Source organism: Pleuronectes platessa, chromosome 23 (genome assembly GCF_947347685.1).
Source record: "Pleuronectes platessa chromosome 23, fPlePla1.1, whole genome shotgun sequence".
NCBI lineage: Eukaryota > Metazoa > Chordata > Actinopteri > Pleuronectiformes > Pleuronectidae > Pleuronectes > Pleuronectes platessa.
In genome coordinates this window covers 11,672,340-11,689,954 of record NC_070648.1, presented here as the reverse complement: position 1 = coordinate 11,689,954, position 17,615 = coordinate 11,672,340, and the positions used below count along the sequence as shown (strand labels likewise).

General features: G+C 40.6%; 1 protein-coding gene across 4 annotated transcripts in view; it reads right to left on the bottom strand.

The window, feature by feature from the left end:
- The window catches only part of dock11 (dedicator of cytokinesis 11), a 58,260-nt gene continuing 40,645 nt past the window's right edge, over positions 1-17,615 (bottom strand). For all 4 annotated transcript variants that reach the window (XM_053416494.1, XM_053416495.1, XM_053416498.1 and 1 more), the window contains 19 exons: positions 17,433-17,547; positions 17,237-17,303; positions 16,307-16,354; positions 15,813-15,958; positions 14,371-14,486; positions 13,578-13,715; positions 12,217-12,399; positions 11,768-11,881; positions 11,062-11,277; positions 9,950-10,007; positions 8,773-8,879; positions 8,541-8,663; positions 7,697-7,810; positions 6,667-6,813; positions 5,198-5,408; positions 4,464-4,654; positions 4,274-4,377; positions 4,018-4,156; positions 1-1,344 (listed from right to left, as the gene is read on the bottom strand). In XM_053416494.1, coding sequence (XP_053272469.1) covers positions 1,255-1,344; positions 4,018-4,156; positions 4,274-4,377; positions 4,464-4,654; positions 5,198-5,408; positions 6,667-6,813; positions 7,697-7,810; positions 8,541-8,663; positions 8,773-8,879; positions 9,950-10,007; positions 11,062-11,277; positions 11,768-11,881; positions 12,217-12,399; positions 13,578-13,715; positions 14,371-14,486; positions 15,813-15,958; positions 16,307-16,354; positions 17,237-17,303; positions 17,433-17,547 — 2,427 coding nt within the window. In that variant the 3' untranslated portion in view covers positions 1-1,254. The remainder of the gene's footprint in view (positions 1,345-4,017; positions 4,157-4,273; positions 4,378-4,463; positions 4,655-5,197; positions 5,409-6,666; positions 6,814-7,696; positions 7,811-8,540; positions 8,664-8,772; positions 8,880-9,949; positions 10,008-11,061; positions 11,278-11,767; positions 11,882-12,216; positions 12,400-13,577; positions 13,716-14,370; positions 14,487-15,812; positions 15,959-16,306; positions 16,355-17,236; positions 17,304-17,432; positions 17,548-17,615) is intronic.

Below are 17,615 nucleotides of genomic sequence, written 5' to 3'. Positions count from 1 at the left end.
TTGCTTTACCAAGTTTTTATTGGAAAAAAAAGACGCTTTACAAAGTAGGTCTGACAGGCAGCAGCACTTGTGAGTGCAATGCAGTAAAAATGAAAAGAAAAAAATCTCTGCTAGGACAGACTTTGGACCAAACAGGAGTCCAAAATGATACAAATATAATTACATACAGTACGTACAAGCATACATGGATACAGAATTCAATTTACAGCTAATTATGTACATGTACTTAAATATTATTCATTCAATCTGCTAATTTCAGTGTAGCACTTGTGAAATACCGTGAATAACCAGCAAGTTGTGGTCTTTATTTATTTCGATTAAAGGCAGAGCACAAAGGCACTGGATGTACTCCCAGCTGAGAGGAAGCCGTCTCTTTCTGTCCTGAAGTAAATATTATCATACAGCTGCTGAGATCGGTGTGTCCTGTCCTCAAATTGCAATTTCTGAACTCTCTGAGAATACTGTTGTGATGACAGTTGCGAAGCACTGATAGAATTCTATCATCTTCTTGCCTGGTTTGACAAAATTCTTTATATATCTAGGACAGTATGATTATTGCCTATAGATTTTTTATATATACAATGTGATGAAGCTACTTTTAAACTGCAAATCTTAAGAGCAGCTTTATTACACATTTAAAAAACCCTGAGGTCTGTCCTCTGTCAAACAAACTGGGGTTTATAACTTTGGCTCCACAAACGTGACAGGTGGTAATCACAATCTGCTGGGCATGCAGCACAAGGCTGTAAAGGCTCACCCTTTGCCTGGCTGATTTGGATGCATGTTACAGCACAACCAGTCAAGCTTCGATACTGATCATCCTGTTTGGTAACACACTGGGGGAAGACACCGCTGTAATCTAAACAAGGAGTGAATACAACTCACTGTGGAGAGCGCTGTGTCCTGCATAGCTCTAAAGGGAAACATCGCAGAGGGAGGACTGAAAAAAGGTTGTAATAAAACATCTCTCTGGAATGAAAACATTTGATCCTGCGGTTTGTCGCCAAGGCGAAAGAAAAAAGTGCGATGCTACCTAGCATGACTGCACAACACCGCAACCTGACATGCCGACCATTAGTTGGAGCTGCTGCGTTACATTCTTAGAAACACTGCTGCAGTATTTTTTGTCTTTGCCCTCTCATACCATCGACTGCACATCCAGGTCCATTTGAAGGAGAACTGAGAGGATATAAAATACATGGGGGCGAGAGGCGGCAGGGGGCGATGGGGTGCGGAGGTGGATGAGTTCAGAAGTCAGCCCAGGTCAGTTGACGTCCCGCTGATGGCACAAAACACGTGACGAGAGTTTTGTAACAGTGAGCGCATCATGTCCTCCTGGTAGATCTGGGGTCAGAGCAGGACATCAACAGGATGAGGGTCAGTTATGCACAAAGACAAAGGTCCCACACACACACACACACACACACACACACACACACAAACCTAAACCTAACCTTAACTTTTAACTAACCTTTACCTAAACAAACTACGACCTTAACCTCAACCTACAGGACAAACACACACACGCAGTCAAATCAGCAAAATGTTGCACTAGTTGATAGGATTATGGGATGTGACACTATGAGGTTTAACACAAGCTCGACAGTGACAAAAAAATGTTATGTGATGAAAAACCTAAAACAAAGCTGTTAATTACAAAAACATTTTTATATTATCATTATGATCTTTGTTGCAGCTTGATGCCATATAAATACATTTGGAGGGTATTTCTTTTCCACATTTTCACGTATCAGTATTGTCTGCTCCTCATGGGCTACCGAACAAGTTCAGGATTGACTCTAAAGGTTTTATTTGGACTTAAAGGTTCAGTTTGTAGAATTCAGTGACGTCTAGTGATGAAGTTAAATGTTGCAGCTGAATCCCCCTCACATCACCCTCCCCTTCCAAACATGAAAGAGGACCTGTGGTAGCCTTCAGCTGTCGTAAAAACTCATAAGATGTTTAGTTCGTCCAGTCTGGGCTACTTTAAAAAAACATGGGGGCCTCTGTAGAGAGGGACCTCTTTCGATGTATACTCATTTTAGGGTCAGACACTTTATTTATTTTTACAATTTGTTTGTTTTATTGCTTTTGTTTTTCCTAAATATACAGATTTTGTCTATACTTTTTCTTGTTTGAATGTTTGAATACTAAATAAAACCTCTGCGCCCTTCACAAAAAAACCCTGCCCCACCATGTTTACACTCACTTCTACACAAAGGATTGACTGTCCCTTTAAGGACACATCATTAAAACTGTATTAACAAACACAGCAGGCCATCATAACAAAAATATATCTGATAACTAATTGCTGAAACATACAGTATAAGGAAGTAATTCACGGTAGGGTTTCTGCAGTACTTCTTTCCTCTTAGTGTCCCAATAGCCATTAATCAATACATAAGACAAGTCTGCGTCTGTGGCCCTTGCAGGTATGTAATAAACACGACCTTTCATTTTATCAGAAGGAATCAAATGAGCTGGCGTTCCCTTCTGTCATTAATTAACCTGCCTGCTTGCACCCTGCCCATGCATGACTGGAGCCCTCAGCCAAGATGACGACAGCCAGAGGTTATGGATCAAATCGGCTTGTAGCTATGGTCAGGTAGTGCACGTTCATGTGTTTTGGGGACGTAGCTTTGACCAAAACTCAGATGGGAGGGGACGGAGTGGATCGGTTATGGCCTGTCCTTTCTAACTTTTTCCAGTTTTGCCAACCCTCGCTTTTAACTAAGAAGGGGCATTAATTAATAACTTAAATAATAAGAAAGAACAGAATGACATACTTGAGCTTCAACACACTTAATTATCACATTACCTGTTTTTTTCCCCCTTAAAGCTAAAGGTCAGCATATTGGAAAGAAGAAGTCAGACCAGTTAGTTTAATGGAATGAGAACAGCTCGACTAAAATAACACCTCCACAATGTGTTACAGCAATACAGCCATGACTCAGACAGAAAAAAACTGCACAGACTTGTTTGGCAATAGTTAGGTGACTAGCAGCAGCTAAAGTCAAGTAGGCCATGTACACGCTAAACAGAATAAAATTAAATGCCGTTGTCGTTGCACAGCAGGACAAGGAAATCCAGCATGTCTACTTGAGTGGCACATACGATATAAATATTAAATAAGACGCAACAGAAATGGCACATAGTTAAACATTGTTCAGAGGAGAGGAAAGCTGCTGCGTCGGTGCACACCACCAACTTCTCCTAAAACCTTGCCACACAACAGCTAAGCTCCATCTTCAACTCTGCCTTGGTAGAATCAGCTCGATTCTGCCAATTCTCGGAGCAGGACATGTTCCAGCAGAAAATGTATCAATGCTAAATCAACACCGCTGTATGGTGTATGGTGCATGTGCAGGTCTGATCAGGACCAGTGTTAAAACAATATGCATCAAGAAGTATCAGTAAGTTCATAACATAAACAGCAGGGTTAATCCAGTGGTAACAGCTCGGTGTAATGTGATTTGCCCTTCCAACCCATTCAGATCATTTGTATTTATGAAAATAAACCACAGCACTGTGACGACAGGGTCATAATGGGTACAACGTAGTAATAGTTTCCAGGAAGATGTTTAAAAACAGGTTTTATTCGTGTGGTCATATATTCATGTGATCTCGCAGGATCAAGCTATGTAGGTAGTTTTGTTTTTCTTTTCTTCTCTCCAGAGTTAAAGCTTTCACGCTGCTGCCTAATTTCCACAATGTCCTTTCTTTTAATCCAGTGAGCAATGTGTCAACTGTCTGACAGAAAACTCAAGACACATAAAACCAAAACCTTTTTGCAAGGTCAATGTTACAAAACATGTATTTAATATTTGTATGTGGCACAACCAATGAATGGAATACGCAGCCGCTTAATTTCTCAACAATTATTGTCATAGATTGTTGAGCAACACAATACCAGGATGTTAAAATAATCTTACTCAAGACGCCGAAAAAGGTACAAAACAAGTCTCTAAATGCATTTGTTTGAGTGTGGGCTTTTGGAGTGAAGAAAAATAAGTTTACCTGTTCATGGATGATGTCCGACAGCTCTTTCACCATTTCCTTGAAGTTGCCCTTCAGGCCCTCGTGGTACTCGAACTGATCCTCTTTAATCAGACGCTCGTTGATGTCCAGAGCCAGGCTGCAAGCCTCCAGGAAGCGTCTGCAAGTATTCAAAATGAAGTCCAATTCACTTGATAACAAACTTAAAGGAAACGAGATAGGAGGATGATCTTGAAAACTGCTAGACACAGAATAATGGTAATGAGAAGAAGGGTACCTGAAAATGTCCTTGAGGTCTTTTACTTTCTTGGTACCACCAGACTGATTGATTTTACTGTCATCAAGGAAGGCTCTGGCATAGGCCATAGGACCTGCATTCACCTGCAACAAACCAAAATGTTGAGCATTCTTATTTGGTGCATAGTATCAATCAGCATGTTTGAATTATTTTCCTTCATAACTCATACCTGCACTGAAACGCAGCCCTGCAGTTTGAGCTGCAGCTGGATCATGTCGACTTCCTGGCTGGAGCAGAGCTTGATCAGCTCGGCCGTTCGCGCCTTCATCTCATCGATGGCCACATCCACCGGCTTGAGCTCCACGTGGTTCTCTCTTAACACCTCCACACGCTTCTTCACGTACGGGAAGGCGTTGGCGGCTGTAGAGACGAGAGGGAAGGCAAAACAGACAAGGTCATGCACACACTTCCAGAGTATAAGGTCGTCTTTCAATGACGATTCAGGCCACTGTAAACAGGCTGAGAAATTAACCAAAGCCTCCGTTGTTTTATCTGTTCCGTAGTTTTTCCACTCTGACTCAGTCTGAGAGGCTGAGGACTGTCTCTCTTGGTTAACCACTACTGTATGTACCAGGTGGTGGTGATAAAAATTCCACTGACAATTGTTTTGATGTAAACTCCCAGTCAAGTAGTCACAGCCTTGCTTGCGTGTACAAAGCAATGAATGTGCAGAGCGAAAAAAAAAAACCTATTACAACTCAACAATGAAAAATGCATTTGAAAATTTAAAAGCTGATAAATGTTGTGTATTTTCGAGTATGAGGTACTGTCTGTATTTGTGATGTTAAATACTAGGAGTTTTAGAACCCAACACTGTCTCATCACTGTATCACATCCCTTTCCCAATCAATAGGCTTCTAACACTACAACAGAGGGGATTGCTTGCGAGCGCATCTCACGCACTTGTGAGTACGATCCTCCTCTTGCACTGCTCCTCCACGCCGCCGTGCTTCTTGCCCGACAGCGTGTACGGCGACTCGAACACGAAGCGGCTGATGTTGTGGCATTTCTCGAAGTCCGTTTTCTTCTCTGGCGCCTCCTTCTCCTCAAAGTGCGGCTTGACAAACGTCACCTGGACGTAAGCAAACTTGTGGTCCAGGTCTTTGGGATTCACCTGTGGGGCAAGCACACCGTTAACACAACGCAGGTCCGGTCAAATTGATTTTCAAAAAGGTGTGGAAATCAGACATGACAAAAGCATATAAGGTGTTAGAAGATATTACAAAACATGAGAAATAGGATAAAAAAAATTGAATTAAAGAAATTTTATATTTCAAGGAATGGAAAAAAATATGGATAAATATATGTTAACACTTTTGATCTAACTAATGGCCTGGTAGAAATACAAAAAGGGTGTTTAAGATTGGTGAGGCTTAAATCAGACTTGTTGAAAGTGAGTAATGAAAAAGTCATCCAAAATCCATTCTCTAGGCTTTATTAACCCTTTGATACACAAGGGGTCAAAAGTGACCCAACTCAGTCTTTGCTATATTTTTGAAATAAATGTAATTTAGAATTTATTGTTCCAGGTATCCATTAGTTATCTTGTTTGACTACCACAAACCAATATTTGTATTCATCCTTATCTTACTTTATGAACAAACATAAAACATTTTTTATTTCCACATCACTTTTTAAACATGGATCAAAAATGAGGTAGTGAATACAGTGCGCCTGACATCCATTTCACACAGCTGCTTTTGCAAATCTGATGCACGTAAGTATTATTTTACAATCCATTACTAGTGAGAAAGAGAACTATGTCATACTAACTAGCTGTTATCTACGATAGCTAGATCAACACCAAATAAAGCTCGAAATAGAACAGTATATACTAAATAGACTGATTTATGTGCAGTTGTAAATGTTCTAGTGCTTTGTATTATCTTTTTCAAGAGGGATGGTACGCTGGTCGCAATCATTCAGATTTACGGCTGAAATGCTCATAAAGATGCTACAAGAACAGGATCGAAATTTATGGTCTGGATTCAGAGTCTGAAATCTCTAATGCTGATGACCTAGAATGTGTTCCACAGGATCAAGCTGGAGTTGAGGGTGTGTCTTGGAACCCAGCTCTCCTGAATGAAGAAGGCTGATTAATCATCTGATGAGTCCTCTGAAGAGGAAACTCAGACCCGGTCCAATAGATAAAGTAAAAATGGGTCTTACTGGAACTAGCATCCCTCCACTCATAAAAGAACAAGAAGTCAAAGCATTCTGAGGAACTGCCCAGGACCTGCACCTGGTTCAACAGCAGCAGATTCTCAATTCACACAAGAGCAGGGCTGCAATGCCAAATGACATATTTTCATTTCTGACCGTTTCTTTGAAGTCTTTATTCCAAGTGACCATTCTCTATGTATCTACCGCACCTTGTTGGAGTCCTGGATTATCTTGACGTTTTCTGGTCCAAACTTTTCCCCGTAGAGCGATAGCAGCCGCTGAGAGATTTCTGACAGGCCAGTGAGTTTGGGCTCTTTGTATATGTATTCCTTCCCATCCTCTTCCTCGAAGAAGCCCTGTGAGAAATACACATCTGGTTTGAGTTATGAATAACAGTAGGGACCATCCAAGTGGAGGGAATGCAAGACATAAATAATCCACTTGGATCAGGAGAAAGTCTGATACAACAACAACGAATCCGACTTGCTTCTGTTGCTGTTGGATTTGGGATTATCTTTTTTCTTTACACATAACGCTTTGTTTTAAAATATACTTATAACTTAAAGAACTTGCCAAGTGTAACCAAAATCATCAACTGTGCATAATGTATATTTTGTTTAATACAATAATTATACACACTATCATATTAACAGTCTAAAATTTTCCATTTTAACAAACAGTGTAGCCTCACCGGCAGCCTCTTCCGAAAACATTTGAATTGTTTCTGCGCCAGTTACCTGCCCGCTTTGATTGGATCAATGGACCAATTCTCCTCTTGTTATTCATTACTTATAAAAACGGGAAGTATGAGGGAACGGTCACACATGCAAATGCAAGGCAAATATCAAAGTTCACCAAAGTTCAACTCCACACAAAGCCATACAGCAATTTGTTTTGCCATAGGAAAGGAATGGTGTATTCTCCCCCGTGCCGCACACAGCTTGGAAGTGAAGCGGGAGGCTTACAATACAACACATACAACGTGTCCTGTGTGAGAAATATCTGGAACTTAACTTGACACGTGGGAGTTTCTTGGTCCTTAGACTTTAACCTCTGCAAGACCAGCAACTAAGTTTTCCACAATTTTGAAGATTTTCTTGGCATTTTAAATGCTTCAAATAAATTACTTTAACTGTAGAGCAAATGTTTAAAACTCTTTAAACATGACTTCCTGTAAAATTGGATGGATGGATGGATGTTTATATCGATAGAGCCCTTTAAGGTGCCTGATGGCCTCACCTGTCCATAAAAAGCCACTCTGAAGTATGTCCCAAGCAGCCTGCGGCGTGATTGTATCACCTCCATGATCTTGTTGTAGGCTCTGTGCAGAGTGTCGTACAGTCGGCTTAGTTTCTGGTGAAGAGGAGACATGGGATCAGATTTGGCCCGGGTGGCATCCCAACAAACTATGTTAAAATACAATCAAATTAAAAAAAAAATCTGTGTTCATATCCAAGTGACCAGGTAAAATATCTGACACTGTGACACCTACATGTACAGCTTAATTGTTGGACCTTTAACATTAGAGAAAAATGCACGCAAATCAAGATACAGAGACTTCAAGCTGTCACAGGGAGTTAACACCTTCATGGGAGTTTCACACTGGTCCGTCTTGTTGTTGGTAAGGTACTGGTGTGTGTGTTTAGGTGTGAGAATAATAATAATAATTAACACTTCTGATAAGAATGTGAATGTACCTGCCTGTCTACAAGCCCTGTGACAGACTGGCAGTGTGAACAGAGAGATCATGAACAAGAGAAGGAGGGAGAGGAAGCTGTTGATGGATGGAATGAAGCCACTGCTGCATTCCCAACAGGTGAGAAAGAGACACCATATACTCTGTTTTATAAGATCTCTGTGTTGGTGATGCGCAAGCGGCTGAATCATAGGGCATGAAATCAGCACCTTGACAATCCTGTCAGTACAAAACAAAACAAAAGCACTTGACTACTTTTTTATTATGATTACTTGACGCCAATAGGTGCGAGGATGTTGATGAATCCTTTTACAAAGACAGGCGTGAAACATCAGGTGCATGTTTGTGTGTGACGCCTGTGTGATTGTTGGGACATTGCCACGGTACCTCGTACTCGTGACGCTTCTCATAAACGGGGATTATAAGTTTGGCGATGTGCGTGATCAGCTCGTAGCGTTCGGCTTTCCACAGCGCCTCCACGCAGACCTCCAGGTGTTCCACCAAGACTTCCTGAAAGATGCAAAACGTGGAGTGACCATCGTATTAAGAAATTAGCAAAAAGTGATCTAAGAACTTCACTCCACTTTAGAATGTCTTATGCAAAAAAGAAAATGTGTACCTCCGTGTAATAAACGTCTTGCATTCCTGTGTCTTCCTTCATGGCGGCTTCCTCTTCGATATTTACGGTGATCCTCTTAAAAGAGGCAAGACCGCTGGGGAACAACTCTGACGAGCGAACGGCAGAAGAGCAAATATTTAGATGTGAAAAGGAAAATGATTATATTTCACTGTAAATTTTGAGGTCACAACAAGAGCAGTGGCTCAGCAACTGGTTCTGAAAAAATCAATGCCAATTCATGAAGCTCAGACCAAATGTGATTCTGTGATAAGAGAAGAGAAACGTTTTGTAAAACAAGTGTTACAGAGAAAGCTGAAATATAACGCTGGCTTGGATGGTTTGTGATGCCCAATAAACAAACAAGTATCCAGATTTAAGCAAAATCAGGAACCCGATTAAACAGTCAAATTAAATAGGCTAATGAAATAGCTATAAAATCAACAATAGTCAAACTAAGACTTCCTACATAGCATGGTCAAACAGAACGAGTATATCTAAAAAGGTGGGTTTTGAGGCGGGATTTGAACGTGGGGAGAAAGTCAATGTCACAGATGGCGATTGGGAGAGGGTTCCAGAGTCGAGGGTCTACACAGCTGAAGGTGTGATATTATGCCGGGAGGAGTCATGAGGAAGAGGATTATAAATGTGTGAACGCAGATGCACTGCGTATATACTGTATCTGCTGCCGTCTGTGGTCTGGATGGCAAACAAGTTTTTGAGAGATTGTTGTTTAATGAACAACCGTTAGGGGCACATATGGTAATTAATATCTTTGTCACATTTGCTTAATTAGCAGCATGTTTTGCATTAGATGAAAATGATCATTTGTAAAAAAAACAATTGTGTGGCTCTCTTTCGGTATCAGTCTCTGGAGTTTTTGCGTGCTCCATCTAGGAAAGGGAAGTAACTCTAGTAAATCTGACTAAGTGTTTGCGTTGTGATGAAAGCTGCTGCATTGTGTGGCTGATTGCATCACACACCCAAAAAGTTACTTAAACCCTTCGGCAAAGCCTTTCCTTAACTCATTCCTCTGTATTCTGCTTTAATGGCTCAACCAGTGACCTTTATTAATACTATACACACCGCTTGGTGCTTAAATACAGTATGAGTGGACATAAATAGAGCTAAAGCTTTCTGTGTGTGTGTGTGTATGTATGTGTTGGGTGAGGGGACTTACTTTTCCTGTACAGGTATTCTGCAACTAGTGCGGCCACATGAACGTAGCACATAGCCGCCTGTAAAGAAAATCAACCGACCGAATTTAGTGAAAGTTTCTAAAGCAAATATAGCAATAAGTGTGACACTGCCAAAGTATTTACTGTGCGTGACTCAACTGTAAAACCACATCTAGCAGTCGCACCCTACATTTAACTAGCAGCTTACCACACGTGTAGCAACAACAAGTACAAGTAAGACCTGAGAGCTGCCAAGTAGAAAATAATTAATTGACCTGTTTTTACACATGAAGTTGTTTCTTTTATTCTTTACTGATACACAATCTAACCGTGTCTCCATTTTCGATGAAAACACTTATTATCTGTGGGGCTAAAAGATATGTTTAATCAAGTTTTTTATAGAATAAAACATAATACAAAACAAAAATATATTAAATTGAAGTGGAAACAAGAAAGAACCTAAATTGTTTCAGGCTATGTGAGCTGGCTTTCGTTCTCTGTCATCATGTATTTCCTGTTTGTGGAAAGTGCTCTTAGCCTCGCATTAAAAACGGATTAAATAGATAAATGGACTTGAACTCCGGCTAACAGTATAATAGGAGTGGACCATCCGGTTTCCAGCCCTGCCTCAACCTCGACCTTTGACCTCTCTACAAAGAAGAGCAAAAACAGTCCCCCTTTGAATGACATTGTTAAACAATCAAAATAAAGCGTAGTAGTAGGAGTATAACTATCTTAGGATAATGACATAAACATTGTCATCCTCTTGTTTACACTGAAACTGAAGGGAATGTTTACTTCCAAGTAGCTGAAAGTAAACTCTTGCTGCAGCATCATAAAAATAAAATGAAAACTGTGTCAAATTCTCAGTTTAAAAAAGCAATTTCTTTGAATTTTCTTAAAAACTAAAAACTAAAACTTTTTTTATTTAACATTACTAGAAGTTTGTTTATTGTATGGCTCTATTTTATCCATTCATGTAATTGAGATCTCATGTTCAAAAGAGTGGGACTGAAGGATGGAAGACTCGAAAACAAACATTTAAAGAAGAGGAGACTGATAGTTAAACATATGAACAGATGACGTAAACAGATATTTATAAATGTCCTGATACCTCAGAGAGATCTCCGTTCTTGAGATGTGCTCGGGCCATGCTGTCCAGCCACGTCCGCCTCAGTTCGGGGGTGCTGGCGTAAGACCGGGCCAGACTGTACTGGAGGTCCAGCAGCATCTCCGGGTCCCTCTCGTGCTCCCTCATCTGGGCCGTGGCCATCAGCACCGTACGGATCCGCTTGGTGAGACCCTTCACTTCCGAGGGGAACGCTGTGGACTGGGTCACGCACAGACGAGCACACACAAATATGTGAAAATATTTAGTTTCCTTTAAATCCTTTTTCTTTGCCATTACTTTGGAAAGATGTTCTATTATTTTCACTGCTCACTTTGATTTTGTATTTGTATTACATCATTAGTAATAATTAATAAATAACAAATACATTTATTAGAATTAAAATGGTACAGAAACATCTTTCTCCTCGCATCATGCATAGCTAGAGGTGACAATGTAAATCAGTTGGTGATAATCATTCCTGTAGTTTTGGTCTCAAGGCAGTTCTGAGGAATCAGATAATCCAAACGCATGTCATATTATCAGTAATCTAATCCGAAAAATGTCCAGGACTCTAGGTGGCGTCCCCTTCGCCTCATGTTTACAACAACAACAGTTTAATCTCAAATCAGTAGCAGAGTTCGTATCCAGGGGAGGGTAGATTATATAGATTCACAGCTGTCTCTTGAAGACTCATTTCCTTGTGAAATACCTTCATGGCCTTGTCACTGTTTGCAAAGTTGTTGATGATGGAGAGAGACTCCTGGAAGCGCGAACTGCCAGTCAGCGCCACGTCGGAGATCAACTGGCTTACTGCGATGATAATCTGCAGAGGAAAGGAGCAAATGGGATGATGGATCGAGTGCAGGGGTGAAGAGAGAGGAGAAGCATAAATGAGTCCAGTGAGCCACACAGGAAACTTGGGCAGCATTCTAGTCCTGAGTATTTAGAGGAGCCCGAAATTCTTAAACTCAGCAGGCCAGCTGTGTTTAGAACTGTGTCGAAAGCCTCTTTTCATTCTGCACCTCTGTTATAAAAGTCACGTAAGTACTCAGGTGTGTGTGTGTGTGTGTGTTTGTATGCCAAAGTTCAAAGGTGAACATCGGGCTGCAGAAGAGATCATGGACAACCTGGAGAGTGGACTGTGTTTCACCACTTTACCTGCAGGTGTGTGCGCAGGAAGGTCTTCCTCTTTGTGTACTCGTAGTTGTTTCTCATCAGCAGGTAGAGCAGGGCAGACGCCTCGGCCCGCAGGGACCCCAATTTGGAGACGCAGCACTTGAGCACCTCGCAGCACAGCGCCTCGCACAGCGTCACGCGGCCCTTGAACAGCACTGATGGGAACTGAACAAGACAACAGGTTAGTGTGCTAAGCAGGAGAATACCCGTGAGCCAGAAAATGTGACCCGAATAAAAAATGTACCCTCAATCTATTATTTGTACTTATGGACTTTGAGAATTAAATGTTTAATTTGGGCTTTATATTTTACAGTCTTGTGTAAACAGGGTACAGGTGCATTATGGGTCAGGAAAGAAGAAAAACTATTGTGGTGTGGATTTAGGGTTTCTCTTTCACTTTCTTTAATATTGCAGTTTTTCATCCTCCTCATTTATTTCTTAGAATCATTCATGGTCTTAATTAACAAAACCAACCAATTGGACTGATATCTAACAGTGCATAGCATTTGACGCACATCCAAATAAAAATCTGGATCAAATTATTTAAAATGTGTTTTTAAAAGGAGACTGCTGGATGACAGACTAGTTTTGCTTTTCATCTCTGTAACAGAAAACAACAGCCATTTCAAAATGACTATCTGAGCCGCTTTTTTGTTTAGTCCCTGGGGCCTCTGTGAAAATTGAGATTGATCATACTAAATCATACTAAATCTAAATTTAGTATGATTAAGTCATATTTAGCTGTAGACTTTTAAAACAAAAAACTTTGGGGAACTTGTTTTTTATATTCTGCCTGGCACCTCAATGAACAACATTGTTTTACATTTGGCAGCAGTCGAGCTCTTTACTACAGAGATTTGTTTACTGTCAGTGCTGTGACCGAAGCCAGTGTCTCACTCTCTTACTGTAAGAGGGAAAAAAAAGACATGCCAGAACAGAGTGTGCTCTGCTGCTATCCTATGATTCATCGAACAAACAGTAGATTTCTTCTCAGAGTGGAGCAAAAGGAAATGCGTGGCCCGGCCCTTGGAAAGTTTTTGTTCCCTGGATAGTCTGAGATCTAGACTTGTTGGAGCTTGCGTCTACTTCCTCAATGAAGGTATAAATAAAACAAAAAATACTGTATGATTAAGAGTAATGATTCAACGTGTGAACATAAAAAGCAGGCAGTCGCGAAGTCAACAATCACAGGAAAACAAATGTTTAATTTACGCTTCCTCCATTTTTCTGTGTTTTGGATGTTTTTCAGAGAGTGAGAAAGAAAAGAAAACATGTGGGAGAACATGTGTGACAGCATGCAGGTGGAAATGTTGTAAGTTTGTCAAACAACACCACTTTTCTACCTTGTTAATGAAAGCTCTTAGCGCTGCAAACACGTGTCTGAGGGCAGCGTCTGACTGGCCAACTTTGAGGAAGGTCAGGTAAATGTCAAACACTTTCTTCGTCAGGGGGTTGTGCCCTTCGCTGTCCAGTAGCTGGGTCTGACACATACACAAACACATATTTTATTATTCAGACACATTGTGTTACATTCTTCCCTGTACACACTTCATGCCTAAATACTAGTATAACATACAAGGGACATTCACCATCTTGTCCTATGCTCTAAAATACACACACACACTAACTAGGCCATTACTGGTCCACCAGAACCGTAGGACCCTAAGCTGAACCTGGGACTTGTACAGGTTTGAACTGGGTTTTACACAATCAGTTGGGTCCACCTCGGGTTCCAGGTCTGTTTAACATTATGTGTAATGAATGAGTGAAGACCTGGCCAGAGCGTGTTATTGTAAAAAGGCTAAATAGTCCCAGCAATCTTTATTACCACGCTGATTGTAAACAAGCTGCGTCTGTCAGCCATCAGACAGATTTTAAATCTGAAATCATGAGTGGACTAAGTTAGCCATGTTGTTATTTCAATAACAACATGGCTTTATTTATACAAGATTTTAGTCACATTTGAGTAAGTGAGCTCCGACACTCAGAAACAACTTTCCCAATCACTTGAATATCTCAGACCTCACTGTGTGTATGTGTGTGTGTGTGTGTGTGTGTGTGTGTGTGTGTGTGTGTGTGTGTGTGTGTGTGTGTGTGTGTGTGTGTGTGTGTGTGTGTTTGTCTGTGTGTATTCACCTTGAAGCACTGTGTAAAGAGAGCCAGGACATCCAGGACACTCAGGCAGACCTCAGTGGAGATGTTGCCCTCTAGCACAGCATGATGGTGGATATCTGCTTCCGATGGTCCCGTCCCTGCAATAATGCGCACACACACACACACACACACACACACACACACACACAAACAAACAAATCCTGCTTTCAATAATTGCAAATATACATCACTCACTTCCTTGTCGACAACACTCATGTTTTGTGTATGTACTGGACAAGTTAATGACTCAGTTATGCAAATCCAGAACCTCTTGCACCCGTCAAATTTCCCCTCATGAACATGTGATGCTTTTGCCGTTTCACATTACGAGACAGAAAAAAATGCAACACTCTTGAACACCAGGCAAGCTCCTGAAAGTAAACGCCATGGTAGTATTTGTTTTCTTTGTTTACTTGGAGAGCTACAGTTACAATACAGTCGTGTTTCTGCAGCAAAGTAAATATCATTTCAAACAAGTTGAAGGCTGAATGTATTGGACAGTGTTTAACTTTGTAATTAAGGATGGTACTTTTGCATTAACACTGTCAATTATCTATTACAACACGCTCAGAGAGCCATCAAGCGTTATAATTCCAGGAGTGCCCGAGGCAGCCACTCCTACAGAAACGACAACCAGGACCTGCATTTCTGGCAAATTTCCAATGATCTCCAAACAGGTGCTGTCCCTCTGTAGAGGTGTATTTGTTCCGGGCCTTACAACATTTCCTTTCTACAGATCTCCCAAGGCCTGAGTCTTGCTATGCGAGAATAACTTTGGAATAGAGACTCGAGTCGCCATCTCTTCATCTAGTCTCCCAAAATCCAGCTGTCAGCTTCAAACCTCATTGAATGTTGAAACAAGTCTTTGACATTGTGTTTGGTCCTGGATGAATTAAAAACCACTTGTGGACAAAGTGGTTTGGAAACTGTCGCCCTTCCACAAAACGTTTCTACTCTTCGACCGTACATTTTTTTTATTTTAGATTCTTTAAATAACTCTTAGTTTCCTCTAGCTGCTTATTTTTTTGAATTGGATTATGATGCCTTTGCAGTTTGTCCAAATGCCTTTCATATTTCACACTCACGAGTCAGAGCTGCCGCTACAGTGCACTGGTCGCCTGTATATTCAATGTTATCGTATGTCCAAGTTGCACCAAATTTAAACAATGCTTTGAAAGTTAATCGTTTGATTTCTTCCACGATCAGGTTTCTTGTAAAAATCTATAAATTAAAAAAGACAAAATACTTTTCTGAAAATAAACCCAGAAGGTCAAGTTTTGCCTTTAAGATTTGAAATAGAAATATTGAATTTTCTAACTTTGTCAATGCAGAAATTAGTTTTTGCTTACATGTGCATGAACATGTACATGCACATGTAAGCAACATAAAAAAGGAATTTTCTTATAACTTGTGCTTGTGCTTACCTATATTGAGAGTGAGGGAGGCTTCCATGGTGCCGAACTGGTGCATCTTCGTCTGCATGAGACTGGCTCGATTGCAGCGCATGGCCGGCATTGTCTGAGACTTCCTGTCCGAGGAGAATAGCTTCGACACACACACTTCCTGACTCCTACATAAAAAACAGACCACAGAAACGCAGAGTGCATTTTTTTTTTTTTCCAGAAAGGAACACTTAATACACTTAATAACCCCCGGCTGCAGATATCAAGTTATATTAATTATTAACATGAAATACACACTCATAATTTATGAGACATTAACCTAACATACAATGTCCTTCCTCCAGAAACTGGGGAGATGTAATGATTAACCCAACAACGCCAAGATTTCTATGAGATCCATCAACTTAGAATAATGCTTCTTTTGAGCTTAATCGAGTTTAATAGGGTTTACAGTTTTTCATTGATAACCATGTACGACAGGAAAGAGAGATGTGCTGTCGGCTTTCTAGACTTACCTGCCAATGTTTCTTTTTCCAATGTAACGAAACTGAACCAGACATGTCCTGCACAGAAAGTACAAGCATTAGCCGGAGCAGGGGAAGTGTGGATTGATACCTACACAAATGGATTTAGGGTGTGGTATGAGTCAGGCAAGAATTTTTGGTGAAGAAATACCTTGATAATGGGGCATTTATACATTATATTGATGTTGTATATATATATATATTTTATGTTCACTTGTTTCTAAATGCGTCTTACGTATGTGTGTGTATGTATGAATGTATATAAACAAGTTTTTTGTTAGTTTGTCTGTTTTTGCAATACTTCGACTTGCATTATGCCACTCATCCTTTATTTTACTTTGTGTTTTTCAAGTACACTAAACCCTACCTGCTTCGGTTGATGTTGCTTTATTTCTTATGGAAACAATAAAGAATAATTCAAAGAAAAATTGTGAGACATTGTGGCGTTTTTACCAAACCTCACAAGCAGGGATTCCTGGATCTTGTTGAAAAAAATGTGCCATATTAGGGGAACTAATATCCGAGTCTGTGAATTTAATGCATCTTGATTGAATTTGAGGACACCACTGGGCCTTTGCTGAGGATTGCACTCTACTAAGTGTTATTCTGGTTTACGTTTGTTTTCAGTTAATGGATGTTGTGGACAATAAACATTGTGGGATTACTACAGAGTCTGAGGAATGGTATCCGTTTTTGGAGCCTTGTCTTTTTCAGGAGATATTTTTGGTTTTGTTTCAGCACTCAGAGTGTAAACCACCATTATTATGTCCGGATGATGTCAGTATCATAACTCTCTCAAACAACAGCCCAGGAGTGTTGGCGTGACCTTGAAGAATTTTATGACAAAACCTCAGTCTCATATAACTTTATTTAATCGGGCTAGTGTGTGGTTAACAATAGTTTCCTTAAAACACTACTCACTCTAGCAGACTGAGATAGTTCATGATGTCCTGGGGGCTGACTTTATTCCAGTAGGCCATTAGCGTGTCTGTGGAAAAAAAACGACAAACTCCTGATGCATGTTGTTATCTCCTGACATATCTCACTCTAGTCAACTTGGAATAAACAGTTGCAGTTTAGTCCTGATTGTGCAGCGTGGGTGGGGAGTATTACTGACCCTCGGATAGGGTCTTGACGATGTGTAGGAAGGAGAGCAGGAGGCCTCGGATCTCGTACTGTCCAAGTCGGCCGACAGGAGGCATTGGGCTGCTGCTCATGGTGGAGCCGCGTCTCTGAAGCGTTGACAAAGATCAACACATTTAAATACAGATACAGAATCTACAGGTATATTTAGGAAACT